Genomic DNA, 25,145 nt, shown 5'->3' with positions numbered 1-25,145 from the left:
TCATATTTGTTACAAGTAATCTTTTGGTTCAACCTTAATGCATAATAAGCATCATCAACAGGGGGAACATATTAGGTGTACGCTAATAAGCTGTAGAAAGAATATATTAATTTACAAGACTTGTTCAGAAAATAATTGTTCATAAGGGCCTGAGATTAAGGTCAATATTCAGACCACTAGGGGTCAATGTTTTTAGATATGATATTCAGTAAGCCTCCCTTTGTAGTTGTAGGATCTCGATGTTAACTCTGTATTTGAGGGAGGAGATTGGATGGTTGGCTTCAACAAAGTGAACTGCTACTGGATAGTCAATGTGCTCACACCTGATTGAGCTGCGGTGTTCAACTATGCGTTGTTTTAATTGTCTTTTCGTTTGTCCTACGTAGGCTTTTCCACATGAACAGGTGATGAGATAGATTGCTCCCTTGGTCTTGCATGAGATGATACTCCCAACAGGGATTTTTTGACCTCTATGTGGGTGTCTGAAGAATGATGTTTTTATAGTGCTATTGCACTGTGTGCCATGAGCCACATTTGTAGTTTCCATTTGGAATGGGTGTCAAGAGTGTCTCAGTGGGCTCAGGGGGCATGTCAGATCTCACCAAGCTATCTCCAATATTGTGACCACGCTTATAGACCACCAGTGGGGGTTCCTGGAAGAGGTGTGCGATTTTTTTTCTGATTGCTGAATATGCCTGTGCTTTTTCAGGGTTGCTTTCATTTTCTCTGAACCCTTGGTGTACTTAGTACAAAAGATGGTTGAGTTGTTTTTCTTCTTTGGTTGAATTTTTAGTAATTCCTCTGTTGGTTTTTGAGATATTTTCATCATTGCAGCATCAAGAGTTTTGTCCTTGTAGCCTCTCAATTTGAATTTATCTGTCATGTTTTTAGCAAATCTGTCTGGTGGGCCTCCCGAGTGGCACAGTGGTTAAGGGTGCTGTACTGCAGCGCCAGCTGTGCCATCAGAGACTCTGGGTTCGCGCCCAGGCTCTGTCGTAACCGGCTGAGACCGGGAGGTCCGTGGGGCGACGCACAATTGGCCTAGCGTCGTCCGGGTTAGGGAGGGCTTGGCCGGTAGGGATGTCCTTGTCTCATCGTGCACCAGCGACTCCTGTGGCGGGCCGGGGCGGGCGCAGTGCGCGATAACCAAGGTTGCCAGGTGCACAGTGTTTCCGACACATTGGTGCGGCTGGCTTCCGGGTTGGATGCGCGCTGTCTTAAAAAGCAGTGCGGCTTGGTTGGGTTGTGTATCGGAGGACGCATGACTTTCAACCTCCGTCTCTCCCGAGCCCGTACGGGAGTTTTAGCGATGAGACAAGATAGTAGCTAATAAAAAACAATTGGATACCACGAAATTGGGGAGAAAAAGGGGTAAAATAAAAAAAAAGATATATAATTCTGTCTGGTGGCCACAGATTCGTTTAACCCTGCATAACTGGCTATATGGTTCTTGAGGGGAAGAGGATGTAGCGATGCATACTATCCGCACATAACAAGGTATTGCGGTCTGTAGGCTTTGTGTATAAGTCTGTGTGTAATGCATTACATTTACATTTAAGTCATTTAGCAGACGCTCTTATCCAGAGCGACTTACAAATTGGTGCATTCACCTTATGACATCCAGTGGAACAGCCACTTTACAATAGTGCATCTAAATCTTTTAAGGGGGGGGGGGTGAGAAGGATTACTTTATCCTATCCTAGGTATTCCTTAAAGAGGTGGGGTTTCAGGTGTCTCCGGAAGGTGGTGATTGACTCCGCTGTCCTGGCGTTGTGAGGGAGTTTGTTCCACCATTGGGGGGCCAGAGCAGCGAACAGTTTTGACTGGGCTGAGCGGGAACTGTACTTCCTCAGTGGTAGGGAGGCGAGCAGGCCAGAGGTGGATGAACGCAGTGCCCTTGTTTGGGTGTAGGGCCTGATCAGAGCCTGGAGGTACTGAGGTGCCGTTCCCCTCACAGCTCCGTAGGCAAGCACCATGGTCTTGTAGCGGATGCGAGCTTCAATAATAATAATAATAATAATATATGCCATTTAGCAGACGCTTTTATCCAAAGCGACTTACAGTCAGCCAGTGGAGAGAGCGGAGGAGCGAGGTGACGTGAGAGAACTTGGGAAGGTTGAACACCAGACGGGCTGCGGCGTTCTGGATGAGTTGTAGGGGTTTAATGGCACAGGCAGGGAGCCCAGCCAACAGCGAGTTGCAGTAATCCAGACGGGAGATGACAAGTGCCTGGATTAGGACCTGCGCCGCTTCCTGTGTGAGGCAGGGTCGTACTCTGCGGATGTTGTAGAGCATGAACCTACAGGAACGGGCCACCGCCTTGATGTTAGTTGAGAACGACAGGGTGTTGTCCAGGATCACGCCAAGGTTCTTAGCGCTCTGGGAGGAGGACACAATGGAGTTGTCAACCGTGATGGCGAGATCATGGAACGGGCAGTCCTTCCCCGGGAGGAAGAGCAGCTCCGTCTTGCCGAGGTTCAGCTTGAGGTGGTGATCCGTCATCCACACTGATATGTCTGCCAGACATGCAGAGATGCGATTCGCCACCTGGTCATCAGAAGGGGGAAAGGAGAAGATTAATTGTGTGTCGTCTGCATAGCAATGATAGGAGAGACCATGTGAGGTTATGACAGAGCCAAGTGACTTGGTGTATAGCGAGAATAGGAGAGGGCCTAGAACAGAGCCCTGGGGGACACCAGTGGTGAGAGCGCGTGGTGAGGAGACAGATTCTCGCCACGCCACCTGGTAGGTGCGACCTGTCAGGTAGGACGCAATCCAAGCGTGGGCCGCGCCGGAGATGCCCAACTCGGAGAGGGTGGAGAGGAGGATCTGATGGTTCACAGTATCGAAAGGCAGCCGATAGGTCTAGAAGGATGAGAGCAGAGGAGAGAGAGTTAGCTTTAGCAGTGCGGAGCGCCTCCGTGATACAGAGAAGAGCAGTCTCAGTTGAATGACTAGTCTTGAAACCTGACTGATTTGGATCAAGAAGGTCATTCTGAGAGAGATAGCGGGAGAGCTGGTCAAGGACGGCACGTTCAAGAGTTTTGGAGAGAAAAGAAAGAAGGGATACTGGTCTGTAGTTGTTGACATCGGAGGGATCGAGTGTAGGTTTTTTCAGAAGGGGTGCAACTCTCGCTCTCTTGAAGACGGAAGGGACGTAGCCAGTGGTCAGGGATGAGTTGATGAGCGAGGTGAGGTAAGGGAGAAGGTCTCCGGAAATGGTCTGGAGAAGAGAGGAGGGGATAGGGTCAAGCGGGCAGGTTGTTGGGCGGCCGGCCGTCACAAGACGCAAGATTTCATCTGGAGAGAGAGGGGAGAAAGAGGTCAGAGCACAGGGTAGGGCAGTGTGAGCAGAACCAGCGGTGTCGTTTGACTTAGCAAACGAGGATCGGATGTCGTCGACCTTCTTTTCAAAATGGTTGACGAAGTCATCTGCAGAGAGGGGAGGAGGGGGAGGGGGAGGAGGATTCAGAAGGGAGGAGAAGGTGGCAAAGAGCTTCCTAGGGTTAGAGGCAGATGCTTGGAATTTAGAGTGGTAGAAAGTGGCTTTAGCAGCAGAGACAGAGGAGGAAAATGTAGAGAGGAGGGAGTGAAAGGATGCCAGGTCCGCAGGGAGGCGAGTTTTCCTCCATTTCCGCTTGGCTGCCCGGAGCCCTGTTCTGTGAGCTCGCAATGAGTCGTCGAGCCACGGAGCGGGAGGGGAGGACCGAGCCGGCCTGGAGGATAGGGGACATAGAGAGTCAAAGGATGCAGAAAGGGAGGAGAGGAGGGTTGAGGAGGCAGAATCAGGAGATAGGTTGGAGAAGGTTTGAGCAGAGGGAAGAGATGATAGGATGGAAGAGGAGAGAGTAGCGGGGGAGAGAGAGCGAAGGTTGGGACGGCGCGATACCATCCGAGTAGGGGCAGTGTGGGAAGTGTTGGATGAGAGCGAGAGGGAAAAGGATACAAGGTAGTGGTCGGAGACTTGGAGGGGAGTTGCAATGAGGTTAGTGGAAGAACAGCATCTAGTAAAGATGAGGTCGAGCGTATTGCCTGCCTTGTGAGTAGGGGGGGGAAGGTGAGAGGGTGAGGTCAAAAGAGGAGAGGAGTGGAAAGAAGGAGGCAGAGAGGAATGAGTCAAAGGTAGACGTGGGGAGGTTAAAGTCGCCCAGAACTGTGAGAGGTGAGCCGTCCTCAGGAAAGGAGCTTATCAAGGCATCAAGCTCATTGATGAACTCTCCGAGGGGACCTGGAGGGCGATAAATGATAAGGATGTTAAGCTTGAAAGGGCTGGTAACTGTGACAGCATGAAATTCAAAGGAGGCGATAGACAGATGGGTAAGGGGAGAAAGAGAGAATGACCACTTGGGAGAGATGAGGATCCCGGTGCCACCACCCCGCTGACCAGAAGCTCTCGGGGTGTGCAAGAACACGTGGGCGGACGAAGAGAGAGCAGTAGGAGTAGCAGTGTTATCTGTGGTGATCCATGTTTCCGTCAGTGCCAAGAAGTCGAGGGACTGGAGGGAGGCATAGGCTGAGATGAACTCTGCCTTGTTGGCCGCAGATCGGCAGTTCCAGAGGCTACCGGAGACCTGGAACTCCACGTGGGTCGTGCGCGCTGGGACCACCAGATTAGGGGGCCGCGGCCGCGCGGTGTGGAGCGTTTGTATGGTCTGTGCAGAGAGGAGAGAACAGGGATAGACAGACACATAATTGTGACACATGCATCATTCTCATTGATAATCCAGAAGTCCAGGTAGTTTATTTTTCTCTCATCAGTCTGCATGGTGAATTTGAGGTATTCAGAGCTCTCGTTTAGTAGAATTTGGAATCCATGTATTTCCTGCTGACTTCCTTCCCAGAGCACAAAGACATAATCTATGTATCTCTTCCATAGGAGGATTTTAGAAAGTAGGGGATTAGTCTCTGTTTTGTAAAGTAGTGCTTCCTCAAATTGTCCCACATACAGGTATGCATAGTTCAACTATGGCTACACCCTGAATTTGAGGGAATGCTATTCATTGACTACAGCTCAGCGTTCAACAACATAGTGCCCTCAAAGCTCATCAATAAGCTAAGGACCCTGGGACTAAACACCCCTCTGCAACTGGATCCTGGACTTTCTGATGGGCCACCCCCAGGTGGTAAGGGCCTCCGACCACAAGGCACTATAGAGGGTAGTGCGAAAGGCCCAGTACATCACTGGGGCCAAGCTTCCTACCATCCAGGACCTCTATACCAGGCGGTGTCAGAGGAAGGCCCTGAAAGGAAGGCCCAGACTCCAGCCAGCCTAGTCATAGACTGTTCTCTCTGCTACCACAAGGCAAGCAGTACCTGAGCGCCAAGTCTAGGTTGAAGAGGCTTCGAAACAGCTTCTACCCCCAAGCCATAAGACTCCTGAACATCTAGTCAAATGGCTACCCAGACTATTCAAATTGAATTTGAAGGAAAAAGTCTGACTTAAAGACAAAGTAGTTATTGGATAATACCAGTTCAGTGAGTTGTAAGATGCAATCATTGGATGGAGTAAGGTCTCTCTCCAACTTTGGCCCTTGGGTTCTTCTTTGTGTCCCGAACCATCTTCGTCACCGTGCGTAGGGACAAGATACGCTTGTGTAAAATACCAGGCAAATTTACCACTGTTCCAATTGTTTCCCTAATTGTGGTAAGTGGTATATTTCTGTTTTTAGCCATTTTTTTGCACATATTGCCTGATTTATGAAGGTCAACAACCATTTGTCTTTTTTCATTTGTGAGTTTTTTGCCCTTTCCCATGTGAGAGAGGGCCTTAAATATCACATTTATTTGTATATATCCACTGTACACATAAATCTCAGAATAATTGGTTCCTGTTTCAGTCATGTCTTTGGTCACAAAGCTAGCTATTCGCTGGCGTAAGTGGGGACACTTCAGACTGAGGAGTACGTTTAACACATCCCCATGTGCTACATAGGTGCCAGTCTGAATATTTTTATCCCAAGAATGCAACACACTTTGAAAGGCGGTGCCCAACGATGGACATCGACTTGACAAAAGTGATCTGCTTGAATGCGCCCATTGAGACAAGCATGATGCAAGACTTTGCGCTCACACAGTCATACAGAGTATTTGCACATGTGCACGGTACAATTCACGCTGCTACAATGAGGGTAGCGACAGTACCACAACAGCAGAGAAGTTGAGCCTCGTGCTTCAACGCCTCTGATTGTATTACTGCCCCCAGTGGCAAGAAGTGACATCCCAAAAACCCACACATAACTGGCTCCTAGTGTCACGCCCTGACCTTAGAGATCCTTTTATTTCTTTATTTGGTTAAGTCAGGGTGTGACTAGGGTGGGCATTCTAGTTTTTTGTTTCTAGGTTGGCCTAGTATGGTTCCCAATCAAAGGCAGCCTATCGTTGTCTCTGATTGGGGATCATATTTAGGCAGCCTTTTTTCACCTGTTGTGTGTGGGATCTTGTTTTTGTATTGTAGCCTTTTTGTACGACAAAGCTGCATGTTCGTTTTGTTAATCTTTATTGTTTTGTTGCTGGTTCACATTAATAAACATGATGAACGCCTTCCACGCTGCACCTTGGTCCAATCCTTCCAACAACGATCGTTACACCTAGCCTCCCACATATAGGCTACTTTCTGTCCCTAACACCAAAACTAAATAAAAACGAGTAAAGTGAATCTGAAAACTAACTGAAAATAAACTGAATTTCAAATAATATTAAAACAAATAGAAATACAAACTAATAAAAACACAAAACTATAATAACCTTGTTCTATACAGTCTTTTTTGCTCATCTTTTTCAAGGCTGTAAATAATTTGAGGTGACTGTATAGTGTAGTTCTGTGTCAATAGTATCCCTTTATTATTCTCTCTCTGTGGCCTCTCACAGTGAAGCCAGAGACAAGGTCACCTTGGAGCGGCCATGATGGCACCAGGCAGTCTTTTTGGAGGAGAGAGCGACAGGTCAACCAAACACAAAGCGCACTCTCTCTCAAGCTGCTCCTTTGGAGGACAGAACAGAGAGAGGGAAAACCCTTATTTCCCCTGAGGCCAGTGGAGTCGGGGAGGGAGGAGGGGAGAAAAGAGGGGGAGGTCCTAATTCACTATAGAGTTGATGGAAAAAGACATCAGAAGCGTCATGCGTCATTGAGTCAGCCGAGATGGTTCAGTTTACGTAGAGCGTGAGGTTGACGTACTGAGGACTGCAGAGAAGGAGAGAAAGGGGATATTTAACACCTTCAAGACCAGGTATGGTAATGTTGAGTTTTGTTGCATCAGATCATCAGAAATTGATATGGTGTTTCAGTCCTTGTGTTTTATACCATTGACAGGACATTTTTTTGTGGTTCAAACCTGAAGGTCAAAAGACAAAAGAAAGGTGACTGTCATAAGCAGCTGTAATATTTTGAGAAATGTACATTTGAGTGACATTTCAAAACAGAAAGAAATATCATTCTGGATGAAATGGCACACATAATAGATGAGCTATTTTGGTAAATCAGTATCGAGTAGTTGTTTGAAATATACATTTTTCTCAATGCAAACCAAATAAAAAAACAATAAGATAGTATATATAATATTCAAAAACAGTGACACACAGAACGTTTCCTCAGATATCTTCCCGCTTCTTCTCAAGACTACAGTTGGTGAAAGTGGTGAGATTTCAAACTTCTTCTCTACCTCAGGCTCAAGACCACGTACATCAAGCACTCAAGTCGTTAGATACATTTTTCCATCCGGACTCTTCACTGAATCATCTCTGACTTGTTTTTATCAAGGCCCCACCAAATATCCAAACCCGTCCTAAATTTCAAGAGGTTTGACCTCATCAATATAATTATGAAAAAGAACTTGCGATGTCCACTGGTTCCACTTTGGAAAAAGGTCACAGGATCACAGGCCACATGAAACTTTGATAGGGCAATGGAAGTAGAAAAGGTGTCACAAACACAAACACTTAACTCAGAGACCTTACCTAAAGTATATTACTATATATTTCCCTAGAGCTTTAGCTGCTGGTTTGTGATGCTGTCAGGATGCCCTTCAGTCACCTCCACTCATCCAGCTGATGCCCCAGCATGAGGATGGTGATGCAGAGAGGAATGACATCATCATGTGACTGCCCTCCCACTTGCACGTCCTCCCTTGGATGCTGTGGTAACATGAGACATGCCGGCCGGGCGTCTCTCCCGGCCGGCATGTCTGTCACGTGCCCCTTTTTCTCTATCCCTCTCTTTCGATCTCTCTCTTTCTGCTGCTGTGAGGAGAGGGGTGGGATACTGTATCAACTAAGCCTCCACTTCCTCCCTTATCCATTTCTCTTGCAATCCCCATCTCCCTCCCTCCCACCTCTCTCTCTCTCTTCCTATCCCCCGCTCCTCTCCTCCTTTGCTGAGCTGAAGGTGAAGTCCTCAGCCCACCCTCCCCTTGCCATACCCCTACCCCAGCAGTCCCGGCTCAGCCAATCAGTGTACAGTGGGGGCAGGGCATAGCTGACCACCATTCCAGTGCACCACTGCATTCACCGACAGCCAGGCAGCTAGCAGAGAGAAGCTAGGAAAACTAGCACCACAGCACTGAGACACAGACAAGACACTGTGTGTGTGCCTGTGTGTGTGCAACCCAGGCATAGCTTCTTCCTCTTCACTGTTTTACTAGCACTTTTACCTCACAACTCTCTTCAAGTGGGACTAGGGCAGCTCAGGCCTGCTTTTCTTCACATTAGGATAAAGAAGGGATCAGTGAAGGACAAACGAGAGCTTGGATATCGGTTGTTCTTTCCTCCCTTTTCTCTCACCTCCGTCCGTCAGTCGCTGACAGCCCTCGCATACGTGCAGGCAGGATGATAGCGGCACAGCTTCTGGCATATTACTTCACTGAGCTGAAGGATGACCAGGTTAAGAAGGTGAGTGACTCCAACACTTTTACTGAACTCTTCCCTCTAGATTTGTTCAGTTTTGTAAGTGTAGATGCTACTGACAGCCATGGTCACCGGTTGATGGTTGATGCTCCATGCATATCAATATGCCTCTGGGGCGTTTGATGAGGCTGGGCGAGGACGGAGCTTTGGGAGGGATGCCATGATGGACATCTGATTTAATTTTGATGAGTGGTTAGTCTTGTATAGAGTAAGTATTGGAACAGGAGTGTGCAGTTTGTAATAAATGCAGTGTGTGTCCTTGAGATTAGGATGTGCCAGCTGGGTGGGCTAGCTGGTGGTGGTCGTGATACAGTGCATGCTAGCCCCCCTCTCTTCGCTAAGGAGCGTTTCCGGGGCATCTGTTGCCAGGGCGTCTGAAGCAGACAGGTGTCTGTGAGCTAGGGGCTGCTGGGAAGGAAACCGTGAGCACTTCCTCTCTCCTTCCCCCTCTTCTCTCTCTCTCTCTCTCTCTCTCTGACTCCTCTCTCGGTCTCTCCCTCTCCATCGTCATGGAAACGGTTAAAGTGCCAAACCACACCTTGCCTCACCATCCTGTCCCCTTGACACTAGGCCTGTAACCAAATCAATTCCTTCGCTCATTCATGTGGATAGGAGGGAACATGCCCGTTAGTGATAGACAGATGTTGACTTCAGAACAGAAACAAGGCACGACATGTAGATGTCAGACAAGCATCAGAGAGAGCATCTAGTTGTCTCAGGACACACATTATACATTAATAAATCCATTGGTTTTGACTTGACCTGTGTGACATCCCCTAGAGACTGAGTAAAGACAGATTGGCTCATTCTCTGACGGAGTGTGGGATAGGATTTGTGATGTCATGCGTGACGTGTAGTGCAGCATGTGCACGTGCCCCTAGTACTGTAGCTAGGTAATGTGTGATTCACCACGGCAGTGAAAATGTTCAGGCCCCTGGGAATAAACCCAGTTAACCATCACAATCCTGATTAAGACCAGTACGAGAGCTGATTCAGCAAAATATGTTATGACTGTTATGACAGTATATTATACTACTACTATACTTAATTTAATATTCTCATAATGAATTCTAATATATCTTAATGATAAAACATTGTACCAAAATTGTACTAGTATTTATCATTGTGATGAAAACAGATGTCTCTGATAGCATGCATTACATAATGTTTGTAGCCTACTACTACTAAATTACTATCGCCACACACATACTCGTCTCTATGTGAAGGCTGCAGAACGCTATTTATTTCAGGACAATCATTCTCCAGCTATCGGCTCTACAGCAGTAATATTGTTCAGCTCAGCTCTTCTTTTTGGAGCCCCATAGCGACTGGTGAATACTAATGCCACTGCAAGAGATTATATAATAATCTGTGGATCCTATCCAGTTGTTCCCTGTGGATTGTGTTCCATTGCACTCTGGAATAATATAACAACTTGTAATGTCTGTCTGTCTTCATATTGCTAAGTACCTGCACTCCATCATTGGTTGAGTAATATACAGTATCATAACGATACATAATAGGGTCAGTAAAAACTCATGACCCTAATCCTTGTATATACTGTATCATGATGACATATCATCATAACATATTGTATCCATTCTTTCCTGTGGTGGTCTATAGATCGACAAGTACCTTTACTCCATGCGTTTCTCTGACGAGACGCTGCATGACATCAAGTGTCGGTTCCGGCGGGAGCTGGAGAACGGGCTGGGCCGCGACACCAACACCACCGCGACCGTCAAGATGCTGCCCACCTTTGTCAGGTCCATCCCTGATGGATCAGGTAAAGTGTCAAGTTAATACAGAGTAAACTTCAATACAATAGTGGTTCTGTGTGGCTCAGTTGGTTCACGAGCCAAAACAGGTCCCCGAAAATTGTGCACAAAGTCATCTATTTCGTATGATGTTACATCCTGCAAAAAAATATTATTATAATTTTCCTGCAATTCGGATGATATGTTACGAATTAAAATGAATTTAATATGTTACAAATTGGAACGTAATTATCCCGTTCAATCTCTTAAAGTACAGCAATATACACATTGGAAATAATCCACACTGATGATGTTAGCTGCCTCTCTGCATAACAAAAAAAACTATACATTCATAATCATAGGATAATGGCATGTATCCCATTTTGACCTGCAGCTTGCATATCTACTGGCATGTCCTTTCAGGTTACTTCTACAGTAAAAGCACCAAATTACCACTATTGGACCTTTAACTCTACATAGAAAATAGTGTTTATACTGTAAGCACTTTAAAGCACACACTACACTCCTAGCTTTATCTGTCCTGCAAAAATGTGCTGAGTTGTTTTAAATGTCCAGTGCCATTCTGTGACATTAGGCTTTTTGTGTGTACTGTGTAGCCCCTGTATTTGAACTTGGCAGGTCATATGGCCACCTAGCGCCATTGTTGTGAGCCCAGAAGCAAAGCAGTGCTCTCTATGGCCACTAGAGTGTCTATGGGCTGTCAGTATAAGTATAATTAGCTGTGCTATAGCAGTGCATGATAACATTTAATATCGCTGACGCTGATCATTCAACTGCTAGATACAGAGACACTGAGCTCATGCAAAATGATGCAGGGGTCTACCGTTAGGGTAGTTGGGTTTATTGGGGACAGTTGGAGTGATTTTTTTCAGTTTATAGTATATAAAATGTATATGTTGTAGTTTAGTTTAAAGTTACAGGCAAGATTTATAGTTTAAGACATTAAAAAAGAGGAGATGAGTTCACTGTCTGTTTCCTTGTTTGTTTACTGCTGATTGCCTTTCAACATCAGTTAAAATGCCCAGCCCTCGCAAATTAATAACTAGAGTATTGGGTTACATTAACAAATGTAATGTTGAATGTCAACAGGCATAAAGTTATTACTTTGGAGAAGGGGAGGGGAAATACTATACGTAAAATGTTGCCTGATAATAAAATGTTAGAAAGCTATTTTGAACTTGCTGATAGTAGAGGCCACTGATAGTAGAGCCGACTGCTGATTGTAGAGGCCACTGCTGAGAGTAGAGGACATTGTCAAGAGGTTAACTCCAAACATCCAACCTATGCATAGACCAGGGTGGCCTATCTTTGTTTGTAAACAGAGTGGCCTATGGACAGTAAATGCCAAGGCCCAACAAGGCTAGCCTTGCAGAGGGGTTGTTTCATAAAGCCATTCTGCCTTGAGCAGTTCCCTGTCATCTCGCATGTTATAAATAGCCATCGTTTTCAGCCACTGGACATGAGGGGGTCCGGGAAGGGGGATTCAGTCAAAGTTCAAAGTTGAGACTATGGTGACAGCTGACAACTGATATGTATCAAGTATGTGAGATGTGTGTAAAAGTATTATCAACAATTTACTTAGTTACACAGGCCAATTGCAAGCCATCAACGCCATGATCAACAAGATAGCAACACAAGTAATATATTTTCTGTGATGGTTTCTTTACAGAGTAAGGCACAATGAATATCAACAGTGGAGAATGCTTTTAACTGCTGGCCCTTTACTGTAAACTACAAACTAGATGGAACAGTAGCACTCTATAACAGTGTTATAACAGAACATTACCTAGTTAGCCTGAGGATAGAATTCTACTTTGCTTTAATGGCAACTACAAATGGAGTCATCCTCTAGTCTGTAGGCCATCAGACACACCTCCATCCAATACAGCTTTGTGACATTTCATACCAGACAGGTCAAGGGAACAGATTGTGATAATGCTCTGTGGTCAACACCAGACAGATGTAATTAGATCAGCTTGGTGCCTGATCTATACAATCAATATAAACAGGCCTTGCTTTACCTTTTGAGGACATAGTATGATTTTGTCTCCCTTCCTATAATGACACATAATCCTGATATATAGCACCTGTCAGGCAATCAATTCAGTTCACCCAAAATGAATATTGTAGTTAGTAACACACTGCTTGAAAGACACTAGAAAATAGTTAATGTTGTATGTTTTTCTGCGTTTTTATTTTATTTTCTCCAATCTGACAGAAAAGGGGGATTTCTTAGCTCTGGATCTTGGTGGCTCCAACTTCCGTATCCTGCGTGTGAAGGTGACACAAGACAAGAAGCAGCCGGTTCAGATGGAAAGCCTGGTCTACGAGACCCCTGAGGACATTATCCATGGGAGTGGGACACAGGTCAACAACACCACAAAAAAACAAACCAAAAAAAAAACACACGAAAACACAACAAAAAATCCTCAAAACTCCCCAAACACTCCCAGACCATCGCCTATAGTCTCATTCACTCACATCAGAGGTTCTCAACAACAAGGATCACTTTGTATAAAAGCAGTCACTCAATATTGTTGTATGGATCTGTTTGTCCTATGAAGTGGGTGTGACATCAAGACCCCCATCACAACACTGTTGACCTCTGTTGACTGTTGAAACTCCCCGAGAGGGCAGTTGGCAACAGTAACGTGATACCCACAACAATTCTGTAACGGGAGAGATCAATTGTGATTGGTTGAAACAAAAAACAGGGAGAGATCAATTGTGATTGGTTGAAACAAAAAACATTCGATGCTGTAACCGATAGGCCTACAGAATGGTCGTAGTAGAGGACTGACTTGAAGAACTGCTGGCCACCATCATGATTTTTTATTTTTTCACCTTTATTTAACCGGGTAGGCCAGTTGAGAACAAGTTCTCATTTACAACTGCGCCCTAGCCAAGATAAAGCAAAGCAGTGCGACAAAAACAATAACACAGAGCTACACATAAACAAACGTACAGTCAATAACACAAAATAAAGAAAAATAGAAAAATCTATGTACAGTGTGTGCAAATGTAGAAGAGTAGGGAGGCAGGCAATAAATAGGCCCTAGAGGCAAAAATAATTACAATTTAGCAGTAATAATGGAGTGATAGATGTGCAGATGATGATGTGCAAGTAGAGATACTGGGGTGTAAAAGAGCAAGAGGGTAAGTAATAATATGGGGATGATTCACCAATTCAAACCAGTTTAATTGTTAATTAAGTGTTTGATAAGCCAATATGGTTGCCTTGCTGCTACTGTTATTATGTGTAATTGTATAACTACGTGCTTCTGTCTCACTCCTCAATGCAAGATATTTTTATGTCTGTAGCTCTTTGACCATGTCGCAGAATGCCTTGGTGACTTCATGGAGAAACAAAAGATCAAGGATAAAAAACTCCCTGTAGGATTCACATTCTCCTTCCCATGTGCACAAACTAAACTGGACGAGGTAAGAGGTTCCAATAATGTATGCATTTATAATGTTGTAATGCTTTATTTGAGATGTTGAGAAACCAGAATAAATGGCATTATAAATATGTATATAATATATTTATATAATATCATTATAATATAAATATATATTTAAGTATAAGACAACTTTTAGGGTTTGAGTTTGTACAGTTCTGTTGTAGAGTAAATAACTGTGGGGGTGGTACCTGCCTGGGGGGACAAAATCCTAATTTAAAAAATAATGTAATAAAAAATAATGTCCACAAAGCCAACATTAGCCAACACTAGCCAGCACTAACCAGCACTAGCCAACACTAGCCAAGACTAGCTAAGACTACCTCAGACTAGCACTAGGTGGTCATAGGACAGATTTATTAAAGAAAGTGCTGTCTATTACAGGCCGTCTTAGTGACTTGGACAAAGAAGTTCAAAGTGAGTGGTGTAGAAGGCATGGATGTCGTGAAGCTTCTGAACAAGGCCATCAAGAAACGAGGGGTGAGCTTTCTTATTTTTTAACAATAATTGAATTACCACGTGTGCCACTAGAAGAGATTTAGAAAACATATTGTATTTGTCAGGACTATGAAGCTGACATCATGGCAGTGGTCAATGACACAACCGGAACGATGATGACCTGTGGGTTCGACGATCAACGATGTGAAGTTGGCATCATCATAGGTGAGGATACACAACATTCAATACAATTATTGCACAAAAGGGTTATTGATAAAAGGTGGTAAAAGAAATGTTCAGCTTGCCAATGGCAAAGAATGGCCGTGGCTTTGTAGACTCATGTTAATTCTAAAGTCTACACAGAGAGGCACAGCTCTAATGAAAATTAAGCAGATGTCGATTTTGTGGAACAGTATTCTCCTGTGGCTTGCCGTAGTGCTCCAGACAGGTTATTTACTAGGCTGGGTGTACTTTCAGGTACTGGTACTAATGCCTGCTATATGGAGGAGCTGCGGCACATTGACATGGTGGAGGGAGACGAGGGCAGGATGTGTATCAACACAGAGTGGGGGGCGTTCGGGGACGACGGGTCCCTGGAGGACCTCCGTACAGAGTTTGACCGGGAGATCGACCGAGGCTCCCTCAACCCTGGGAAACAGCTGTAAGTCAAGACTGCAGGGCCTGCATTGTACTCAGGACTGCTATGTGGAATATGTGTTTATGGTTGTTGCTATAACGGAGTTATAACCTAAAGCTAATTCCAGTGCAATTTGTCAGTTAAACTTCCATTGAATCAGTCACTTTTTGCACTACAAGTGATAAATATATAGGGCTCCAGGCCAGGGGCTTGCCACCCTCACCTCCAAGATAAACCAGAAAACATTGTAGCCATTGTTTAACCCAAGCAGGTATTTACACAATCTCCAGGAAGAGTCGTGTTACCTAACAATAAATCCTCAGAGAACGTAAAGCTGTGTATTTGTTTACAAGCCCTAAAAATCAACTGACAGTGTCTCTGTTGTGTCTTTGTCTGGGAAGGTTTGAGAAGATGGCCAGCGGGATGTTCATGGGAGAGCTGGTCCGCCTCATCCTGGTCAAGATGGCCAAGGAGGGACTGCTGTTCGAGGGTCGGATAACCCCTGAACTTCTGACAAAAGGGAAGATCGAAACTAAGCATGTTTCAGCCATTGAGAAGTAAGAGGTCAACCATGGACAGTTTCTTAAAAGGAAAATATACACAACTCCATTGATTTGTGGACTATATGACCTCCATTACATACAATGAAAAGTTATTTGAGGCTAAGTGAGTTGTAGAGCTCAAGCACTACATAAATACTTGCCATTGACCTCTCTCTCCCCATGACAGGAGCAAGGAAGGCCTGACCAAATGCAAAGATATTCTAACGAGGCTTGGTGTGGAGCCTTCTCAAGAGGACTGTGTTGCCGTGCAACACGTGTGCACCATCGTATCCTTCCGCTCTGCGAACCTCATCGCAGCTACACTGGGAGGTATCCTTACTCGGCTGAAGGACAACAAGGGAGTCACCCGCCTGCGCACCACTGTGGGCATTGATGGGTCGATGTACAAGATGCACCCTCAGTGAGTACTCAATCCTACTGGAGGTCGATAGGACCAGCTCTGTGCAAGAACACAACAAGAGAACAGGATGGAATTTTCAAAATAGCCACAGGTGTCAAAAAATATGCTGGTCTCTACCACAAGTGATGATGCAATAACTTACCAAGATTGACATTTCCCCGAATACTAGGCTTCGATACAGAAATCCAAACAGTTTGTAATCTCTTCCATCCATCCGCCCTTCTCCTCTCTCTGCAGATATGCCCGGCGTCTCCACAAGACGGTGCGGCGTTTGGTGCCCGACTCTGACGTCCGTTTCCTGCTGTCCGAGAGCGGAAGTGCTAAGGGTGCTGCCATGGTGACGGCGGTGGCGTACCGTCTGGCTGACCAGACGCGCCAGATCGCCCAGACACTGGCTGAGTTCCGTCTGAGCAAAGCCCAGCTGCTGGAGGTGAAGAAAAGGATGAGGACGGAGATCGAGAACGGCCTGGGGAAAAAGACTCACGACTCGGCCACCGTCAAGATGCTGCCCACCTACGTGCGCAGCACGCCTGACGGAACAGGTGACCGACAGGAGGGGTTGTGGAAGGATGGATGGATGATAGCAGGAAGGATATATATCTTATCACCACTATTCAGAGTTGGCGGGAATCAGTTCCATCTGAATCAGTTCCATCTGAAATGTAGCCGATTCAGGAAATAAATTACACCTCCATGGAGGAATTCCTTGTTCAACTGTTAGGGAATAAAATGGGACTGACCCCCAAAAAAGTTTAAAAGCTTCAGTGCTTTCATAATTGGTCTACTTTTTGAACCTTCTGTATAATCTATGAGGATCAACATTTGAAGCATGAGAATATCTTATGGAAATAGTGGTAGTTTGTATGGTATTGTAATATCATTATCTAATTAGCCAGCCCTCGTGTTACAGAAAATGGGGATTTCCTGGCTCTGGATCTGGGAGGGACAAACTTCCGTGTGCTGCTGGTTAAGATCCGTAGTGGGAAAAGGCGTACAGTGGAGATGCACAACAAAATCTACGCCATTCCCATCGAGGTCATGCAGGGTACGGGAGAGGAGGTACAGCAATGGCTCAAAATACTAAATGTCATTAGCCAAACGCCATTAGATTAGGTCTCAATTCATGAACTATGATTCATCCATTTTCAAATGTCCAGATACGTACTTCAGTAATTTCTCCATCCATAAATTTATTTCTGTCTGCACTGAACTACAGTCAGCATATCATCAAGCCAAATAATCATTAAACTCATAATTTATGAATTAATGAATGCAGTCAGCGTATGATTAAAGACGTTTTTTCCACCGTTTCCTCCAGCTCTTTGACCACATTGTGTACTGCATCTCTGACTTCCTGGACTACATGGGCATGAAGAGCGCCCGTCTGCCTCTGGGCTTCACCTTTTCCTTCCCCTGCCACCAGAAGAGCCTGGATGCGGTGAGTAGTTTATCTGCTGGCTAACATCTACCCTGGATGGGAACCCAAAATATATCCTGTTATGCATGATCCTCCAAAAATGGAATCACTCTAACTGACAATTATGATCAACATTCGCATTTCACAGTATATTTCATTGATCGTTCTCAGAGTGACAGTCATGTCTGCTATAACTATAAAATATGTGGATGCACCGAATATCAAGTTAATGTATTATGGTGATCGTAGAGCTGGGACGATAAACCGAAAATGATTGAAACCGACCACTTATTAAAGGTATTTTGCTGATATCATTAAATAGATAAGTAGCCTATACTAGAGAAATGTGAAGTTTGAAATTAAATAAGTTTGCTAATATGGGTGATTGTAAATGGGACATTTGATGGCTACAACAATAAATCTTTGTTTTTGTTTAAAGTGTAATAAAAAATAACTGTGGTGTGCATTGTTATAAACGTATTGTTCTATTTAGCGTTATTGCATAAATTAACATAATTTATCGCAAAATGGATTTTTGACCATATCGTCCAGCTCTAGGTGATCGTAGTGTAACCAAAAAGTGCCTTTTCTGTTTTTCAGGGTATCCTTGTGAACTGGACCAAAGGCTTCAAATGCACAGACTGTGAGGGTGAAGACGTGGTGGAGCTTCTCCGGGAGGGCATCAAGAGGAAAGAGGTGAGGTTGGACACCACGCCTTATTTCACACCACTGTGATAATATGTAACACCTCCCCACAATATAACTCCATAGAGTAGAATCAAATAACTGGTGTGGAACCAGTTGCCAACAATGTTTCAGTGAGAATCACTACTGGCTCATTGATTTGTCGCCAGAAGTCGCCAAATTACGTTTTGCTGTTGCCATGACGAGTCACAGCACCAATTTGCCCTGCACAGCTGCAGTCCCCGACATAGCATTTTCGCCACCTCTACCACCTCACACCCCCTTCCCTTGTGCTTCTCTGCCTGTGTGTGCACCATTGCAGTGACTTTTCTTGCACAGACAGCTTCTCCCATTGTTTGCGGAAGAAAAGTTTGAGTGGGAAAAGTCGCTAAATGCTATCAAAACCATAGAAACCCTTGGTGGCAAAACTCTCCAAAGGCAGCCTGAAAAGTAGCTGAATTTGTTGCTAGGCCCTTTTACCCAAATAAAAGTCACTGGAGTGGTCTGAAAACTCGCTAAATCTAGCAACAAAATCGCTAAATTGGCAATACTGTGTGGAACTCTCATTACACTCATGCACTGTCTCAGTCACCATCAACATTAACAGCCCACGTAATGGTTGATCTCATTCATAACACCATTTATCAACAATAAATCACTCTATGCGGTTGGAGATACTGATACCATCCCAGGTAATAATGTATACATTTATTAAACAATGCAAAATGCCAGACAACAATATATTTTTAAAACAATAGCATATCACCCTAAGTTATCGTTAGAGGCATATTCTAGTAGCATATGCTATGTCTCCATTGGCAACTTTCAGCAGTGCTGCAAAAATTCAGTTTTACTCAATGTGCTTCAGTCATTCTGGACTTGTTGTTCTGAGGGTTCTCAGCCCAAATCACACACCAACATGTTTCTCAGTATCTTTTTTTTTATCAATTTCACCCTTTTAGATGGAGGATGGAGTAAGTATTAGTTGAATGTCAATGAGTAAATTCATTCAGGAAAAAAAACAAAACAGGTAAAACGGAACTGCAATGCCAGTCTCGAAAACCTGTCCCTGGGCAACACAGTGACTAGAGCCTGGTTCAATGATGGACTATTTTGGCATAGAGGAAGTACGTCACTACCTAGGTCACTACTTTATCGGCTTCAATAAAATACTAAATACTAAATATTAGCTAGCAAGATGGAGATCACTTCGGTTATTTTTTAGGAGTGCATTTCGCAAGTGGCTATTTTGCATCAACTACCTTAACTAAAACAACTGCAAAAGTTTTCCCTGCAAGCTTTGGTTTTGAATCGCGACATTCTGGCTTGACTGCCTCATGATTTGTGGGAGAGCCAAGATAATTGCATTTTTTTTATCGACGTAGTGACCTAGCCCTGACCTAGTAGTGAACTAGTTCATCTATAATATAAGAGTCCATTACTGAAACCAGTCCCTAGTCACTGCGTTGCCTAGGGTTGGATTTCTGAGACTACCGCAATGCAGAGGTGTGGAAATTGTTTAAATAGCATGTTATTAACATGGGAAAATTGTAATAAACAAGAATGCAAAAATGACTGTAAATCTTTACAGGCATAGTATATGTCAAATTAACTTGAGTGTTTGTCGTGACCATTTTTGTGACCCGAATTGCGGGTTTATAGTTCTAGCAGCAACAAAAAATCAGGATCTTTACAAATGGGAATGGGAATATGATATCTCTTTGTTAATTGTGTGTGTGTGTGTGTGTGTATGCCTGTCTGTCTCCTGTCTGAGCTTCTGCATAATAATGAGTGTGTGGAGGGTCAGTGGGTTGCATTGTTCTTAAAGTGCTATTTGAAAGGTTGCCATGTCTGATATCATCTTTCAGTTGAACTAGCCATTCACTAACATTTCCAGGGGAGAAAAGTGGTTCAATCGTTGAAAAACAACCATTTGTACACAACGACACTCACACTGAAAATAATATTTGAAATGTACTCAATTAATTTACAGTTTGTGTGTTCTTGTTTTTTGCTTTATGACATGATGCATGACTCTAAATGGAGGTTTGTTTTCTGGTTGTGACAGTAAATTAAGGTGACGAATGAGGTTACTATTTAAAGCATTGGGTGAAGCAGAAAATGAAAAGTTCAACTCACTCAAATGTACTGTTCAACTCATAATGTTGTTTGTGTGTTGTGTGTATGTGTAGGAGTTTGACCTGGATGTGGTAGCTGTGGTGAACGACACTGTTGGAACAATGATGACATGTGCATATGAAGAGCCCACCTGTGAGGTTGGACTTATTGCAGGTATACAGGCCACTACTTAATTTAATCAACACTTACAGTACAAAATATTTTCTATCAATTGCAAAATAAGTTGATGAAATTGGATACAAAGCTAATGGTTAAAACTTTCATACCAAATTGTATATAATTTACTGTAATGTACATTGTAATAAGTAGTATATCTGCATTACATGTAATACTGTACAGATTTATAGACCTGGGATGTCATGTGCATTATAGACCTAAGACCTGGGATGTCACGTTCATTCTAACAGGGACGGGCAGTAATGCGTGTTACATGGAGGAGATGAGGAACATAGAGACGGTGGAGGGGAATGAGGGACGCATGTGCGTCAACATGGAGTGGGGTGCCTTCGGGGACAACGGGTGCCTGGACGATATCAGGACGCAGTATGACCGCGCCGTGGACGAGAACTCACTCAACGAGGGCAAACAGAGGTGACAAATTAACAGTCAAACTAGTAAATGGCTCTCTGAGCACAGGATAGGTTGAAATGTGTTTTTTTGGCCTAAGTGTTTTGTTAATGGCCTGAGTATGCATCTGTACTTTATTTGAACCAGAATCCTTGACTCTAAAATACTTTAATGTTATCCATAATAAAATGGTGCTTGGTTTTGATTGTTGGTATGTTAGACTAAGAGTCATAGATGGCCTACTGTACTAAGCTCCCTGAGGAGAGATGGGCCTAAGTAAATAACTAAGTTATATGCCTCAAACTTTGGGTATGTTTCACTCCATGTCTCAGGTATGAGAAGATGTGTAGCGGCATGTACCTGGGAGAAATTGTGAGGAACATCCTGATTGACCTGACCAAGCGCGGCTTCCTGTTCCGTGGAAAGATCTCTGAGACGCTGAAGACCAGAGGCATCTTTGAGACCAAGTTCCTGTCCCAGATAGAGAGGTAGGGAATGTGATTAAACTAAAAAATATATTGCTGTACTGAAATTTGACCCTGTTAACTAAGGATATGTGCCTGGGGGTGTGCATAAATATCCTGTTGTAATTTGGGTTGTACAGAGATTATCTACGCTGTTGAGAACCAACACTTAATACAATTACAAATTGTTCACAACAATGGCATCTATATTGTTACAAACACATAAGAATATGATACAGACACCTTTATGAGACTGTAACCAATATTAGGCCTACCTGTATGCACAAGTAACTATTCAGTATCCAGTGACCCAATGGCTCTTGATTGACCTTTAACTCTTTCTTTCCCCAGCGATCGCCTGGCTTTGCTGCAGGTCAGGGCCATCCTACAGCAACTGGGTCTGGACAGCACATGTGACGACAGTATCATCGTCAAGGAGGTATGCAGCACCGTGTCCCGCCGTGCGGCTCAGATCTGCGGAGCCGGAATGGCCGGCGTGGTGGACAAGATTCGCGAGAACAGAGCGCTGGACCACCTGGACGTCACTGTGGGGGTGGACGGAACACTCTACAAACTGCACCCACAGTGAGTGATGGAGGATTAGAGAGAGAGGAAAGGAGATGGAAAAAAGGAGAGCCAGTGTTAGCTCATAGCAAACTAAATCCAAAGCTTCCTTTAAATGTTAAATGGTGGAAATTAAAAGCATATCCATAATGACGTGTGATATTAGTGTCGGAGGATAAGGACATTTCACATCTGCTACATCTTGTCTACTTAGATATCATAGAAATAGAACTCTGAGTACAACTGTAATGAATCCGCATCAATTCAGTGATATGTCCTATGAGAGACAATTATCCTTATACTCATCTGACTATGTGTGCCTGTCTCCCTGTCTCTCCAGCTTTTCCCGGATCTTCCACCAGACAGTGAAGGAGCTCGCCCCCAAGTGTAACGTCAACTTCCTGTTGTCGGAGGATGGGAGCGGCAAGGGTGCAGCCCTCATCACAGCCGTGGGCTGTCGCCAGAGAGAACAAGAGGCGCTGCAAGCGTAATGAGCCGCCCCTCTCGTCACCTTGACAACGCCCTGCTACTCCAACTTTTCTTCCACCCACCGCACAGCCCTTCTTTCCATCTCCCCATAGCCCCGACCCGGCAGCCGTGACTCCACCTCTGCCCCACCTAGCCACTCTCACAGCCGGAAACATGTCCGCATGCATAGGGAATTAAAAATACTACAATATTTCACCTTTATTTATTTAGAATGTTTGTACATTTTCCTCCATAGCTTGTTGTCTTAAGTATCTGATAAATATAGTGCAAAATGTGTGTATTGCATAACAAAAGTTGGATTTTGCACTAAACCAAAAAGTTTTCTGTACTTTCCTCCTGGATATGCGAGTAACAAGAGTAGTAGTATTTTGCTGGAACTCTCAATTGAACCAGTGAACATTTGATCCAATTAATGAAACTAACAACTCCTTTATAGTGATTACACTCTTTAGATATCTTTTCCAAAAAGGCCTCTGTGCTTATAGGGTGGAATGCAAGAGTCACGGCTGTAAAAAGTCATAATTTTACATACCACCTACAGTACATACACCCCCCTCCAGTTAAAGTGTTCTACCTTGTTGCTACATAAATGTGGATTACTACTATACTTTCGGTGTTGTGTTTTGTGTTCAATCCCACCTATACCTACGCATTGTGTACACAAAGAATAAATGTTCATGAGCCCCAAGATAAGAGTGGCTACTCCGAGCGCTTCTGTGTGTACTTGTGACTGAATGTCTCTGTGATTCCTACTGTAACATGACCTGTAGCTGTACATGTCCAAAGCTGTATGGAGACTGCATGCCTTATTCTGAGACAAATGGAGGGTACTGGATCTTTTTATTTTATATATCAAAATAGATTTGTGTTTCAAACTGTGACATGTGAATTCATTAAATTATATTTTGTTGTGCAGTAAATACTGTGGAGATGTCTCTTTCTTAGAATTTCACTGTACAGGTGGAGCTGATTCTACAACAACCTTCAAGAGATGACAAAAGACAACTCCAATGATAGATGGACTATTTTAAATCTAAATAGACAGAATTCAAGGGTTCTCTCAAGGGTTCTTCCTTGTTGGCTATCACCAAATAAAAAGCTGAATTAATTCAAGTTAAACATGGTGTTTCAAATTCCATATTAAACTTAGTTTAGGTAAAGCAGTGGTTCTCGAATGGTTTTGCCTCGGGACACAAATTGAACAAGGTTGTCTCAGTTGCCATCCAATATTAGCATCGCCAAAATGTAATGCTATATTGATAGTAAATGTACCAATTATCACCTGGGAACAACAGTCCCACATTTTTCCATCGTCAATCATTCCATGTTGCCCATATTCTTGATGAAGAATGTTAAGCTCTCACTGATTTGAGACGTCAACATCAACTACATAGCGCTGCTAATAACTACATTGAGAATACTGTGATTGAAAAATAGTTCAGATGTTAAATTATTAAAACATATAGGTTCATTATCATTTCTACACACGTTCTACCTGGGTTTTTTAAGTTCAGACTGGAGTTCAGTTTAAGTTCAGACTGGAGCATTTTTAATTTACAAATAATCAAATAATAATATTTATTTTTCACTCAAGACACTCGCGAACCATTCAAAACCTCCGTCACAACCAACCAGTTGAGAATCGCTGAGCTAATGCATTACAATTATGCACTACATGTAGCTAACCATCCATATGCATACAGATCTGTGTGTGATTCTGCACAAAGTCTGTGCAGTCACTGGCACTGTACTTGCAGCAGAAATATTGGAGGAATACGCGCTAATTCTAGCTGTTAGATATTTGTTTACAGAAAGGCATGCATATTAATATACGCTTATTATTATCGCTACACACTGCAGATATGTAAATAAGGTAGAATAATTGTCTATAGACGAATATTAAATAGGTCGAAGACCAATGCAAGAAGACTGCTAGCCAGGAAGCTAGCTAGCTAACGGTAACGTTAGTTTGTAGCTAGCTTGCCATTTTCAACCAGTGGCCAGCTAGTCAAGTTAGCCATGCTAATTGGACCCTGGTAGGTGTCTGCTTTGGTTATTATAATTTATTGTAATGTCAATAAATTTCTACAAACCACATGCTCGTAGTTGTTCATGCAAATGCACACCGAATACGTTTGTGTGTTCACGAGACTGAATTCGTAAAGAAGAACGTCAACCTACATAACATTAGCTTGATATCTAGCTAGCATATGGTAGCATTTACTGTGACATTTTGACAGTTATTTGCCTGTCTGGTTGCATAGATATTTGTGTCTGAAATAGGCCTATTGACATAGCTATGTCTTACGAAATATAATATCATGATGCATTACATTTATATAATCGACATTATTGCAATTCACACATACCGCTCTTTCCACTGTCACTCAACTACACAAAAGGTTTTAGTTAGCTATGCAGATAATTCTTCCAAAAAATGATTAGCATATGGGCTGTTGTCTGCCCCACGCGCCCACTTATTCCCGCCCTTATAAATCACTTGTCATGGTCAGTCAGGCATATTACCTGTGATCATTTAGTACAGGACACAGCCACCTGCTAATTATTTCCTATTAAATGTAATTTTGTACCTGTGAGATAAAAACAAAATACTGTAAGGATTTAGCTAGACCAGTTATATTATGTTAC

At 43.6% G+C, this 25,145-nt stretch overlaps 1 protein-coding gene across 1 annotated transcript; it reads left to right on the top strand.

The window, feature by feature from the left end:
- Positions 1 to 8,479: 8,479 nt before the first annotated feature.
- Positions 8,480 to 23,416, top strand: LOC118364879 (hexokinase-1-like). Its single transcript, XM_035746665.2, has 18 exons — positions 8,480 to 8,883; positions 10,522 to 10,684; positions 12,895 to 13,043; positions 13,998 to 14,117; positions 14,519 to 14,614; positions 14,698 to 14,797; positions 15,050 to 15,233; positions 15,611 to 15,766; positions 15,939 to 16,172; positions 16,410 to 16,714; positions 17,083 to 17,231; positions 17,491 to 17,610; positions 18,190 to 18,285; positions 20,466 to 20,565; positions 20,820 to 21,003; positions 21,312 to 21,467; positions 21,795 to 22,028; positions 22,348 to 23,416. Exons 1-18 carry the CDS (start codon positions 8,821 to 8,823, stop codon positions 22,496 to 22,498), a joined length of 2,760 nt encoding a protein of 919 aa, XP_035602558.1. The 5' UTR covers positions 8,480 to 8,820; the 3' UTR covers positions 22,499 to 23,416.
- Positions 23,417 to 25,145: the final 1,729 nt, after the last annotated feature.

This window comes from Oncorhynchus keta, chromosome 32 (assembly GCF_023373465.1).
Source record: "Oncorhynchus keta strain PuntledgeMale-10-30-2019 chromosome 32, Oket_V2, whole genome shotgun sequence".
NCBI classification, from domain to species: Eukaryota; Metazoa; Chordata; class Actinopteri; order Salmoniformes; family Salmonidae; genus Oncorhynchus; species Oncorhynchus keta.
The sequence above is the reverse complement of the archived record's forward strand: the minus strand, read 5'-3'. Positions and strand labels throughout refer to the sequence as shown.

Coding starts and splice junctions, on each gene's coding strand:
- LOC118364879 (XM_035746665.2), top strand. CDS start 8,821: ATGATAGCGGCACAGCTTCTGGCATATTACTTCACTGAGCTGAAGGAT. Junction 10,685..12,894: donor GTCCATCCCTGATGGATCAG/GTAAAGTGTCAA, acceptor CCAATCTGACAG/AAAAGGGGGATTTCTTAGCT. Junction 16,715..17,082: donor CAGCACGCCTGACGGAACAG/GTGACCGACAGG, acceptor CTCGTGTTACAG/AAAATGGGGATTTCCTGGCT.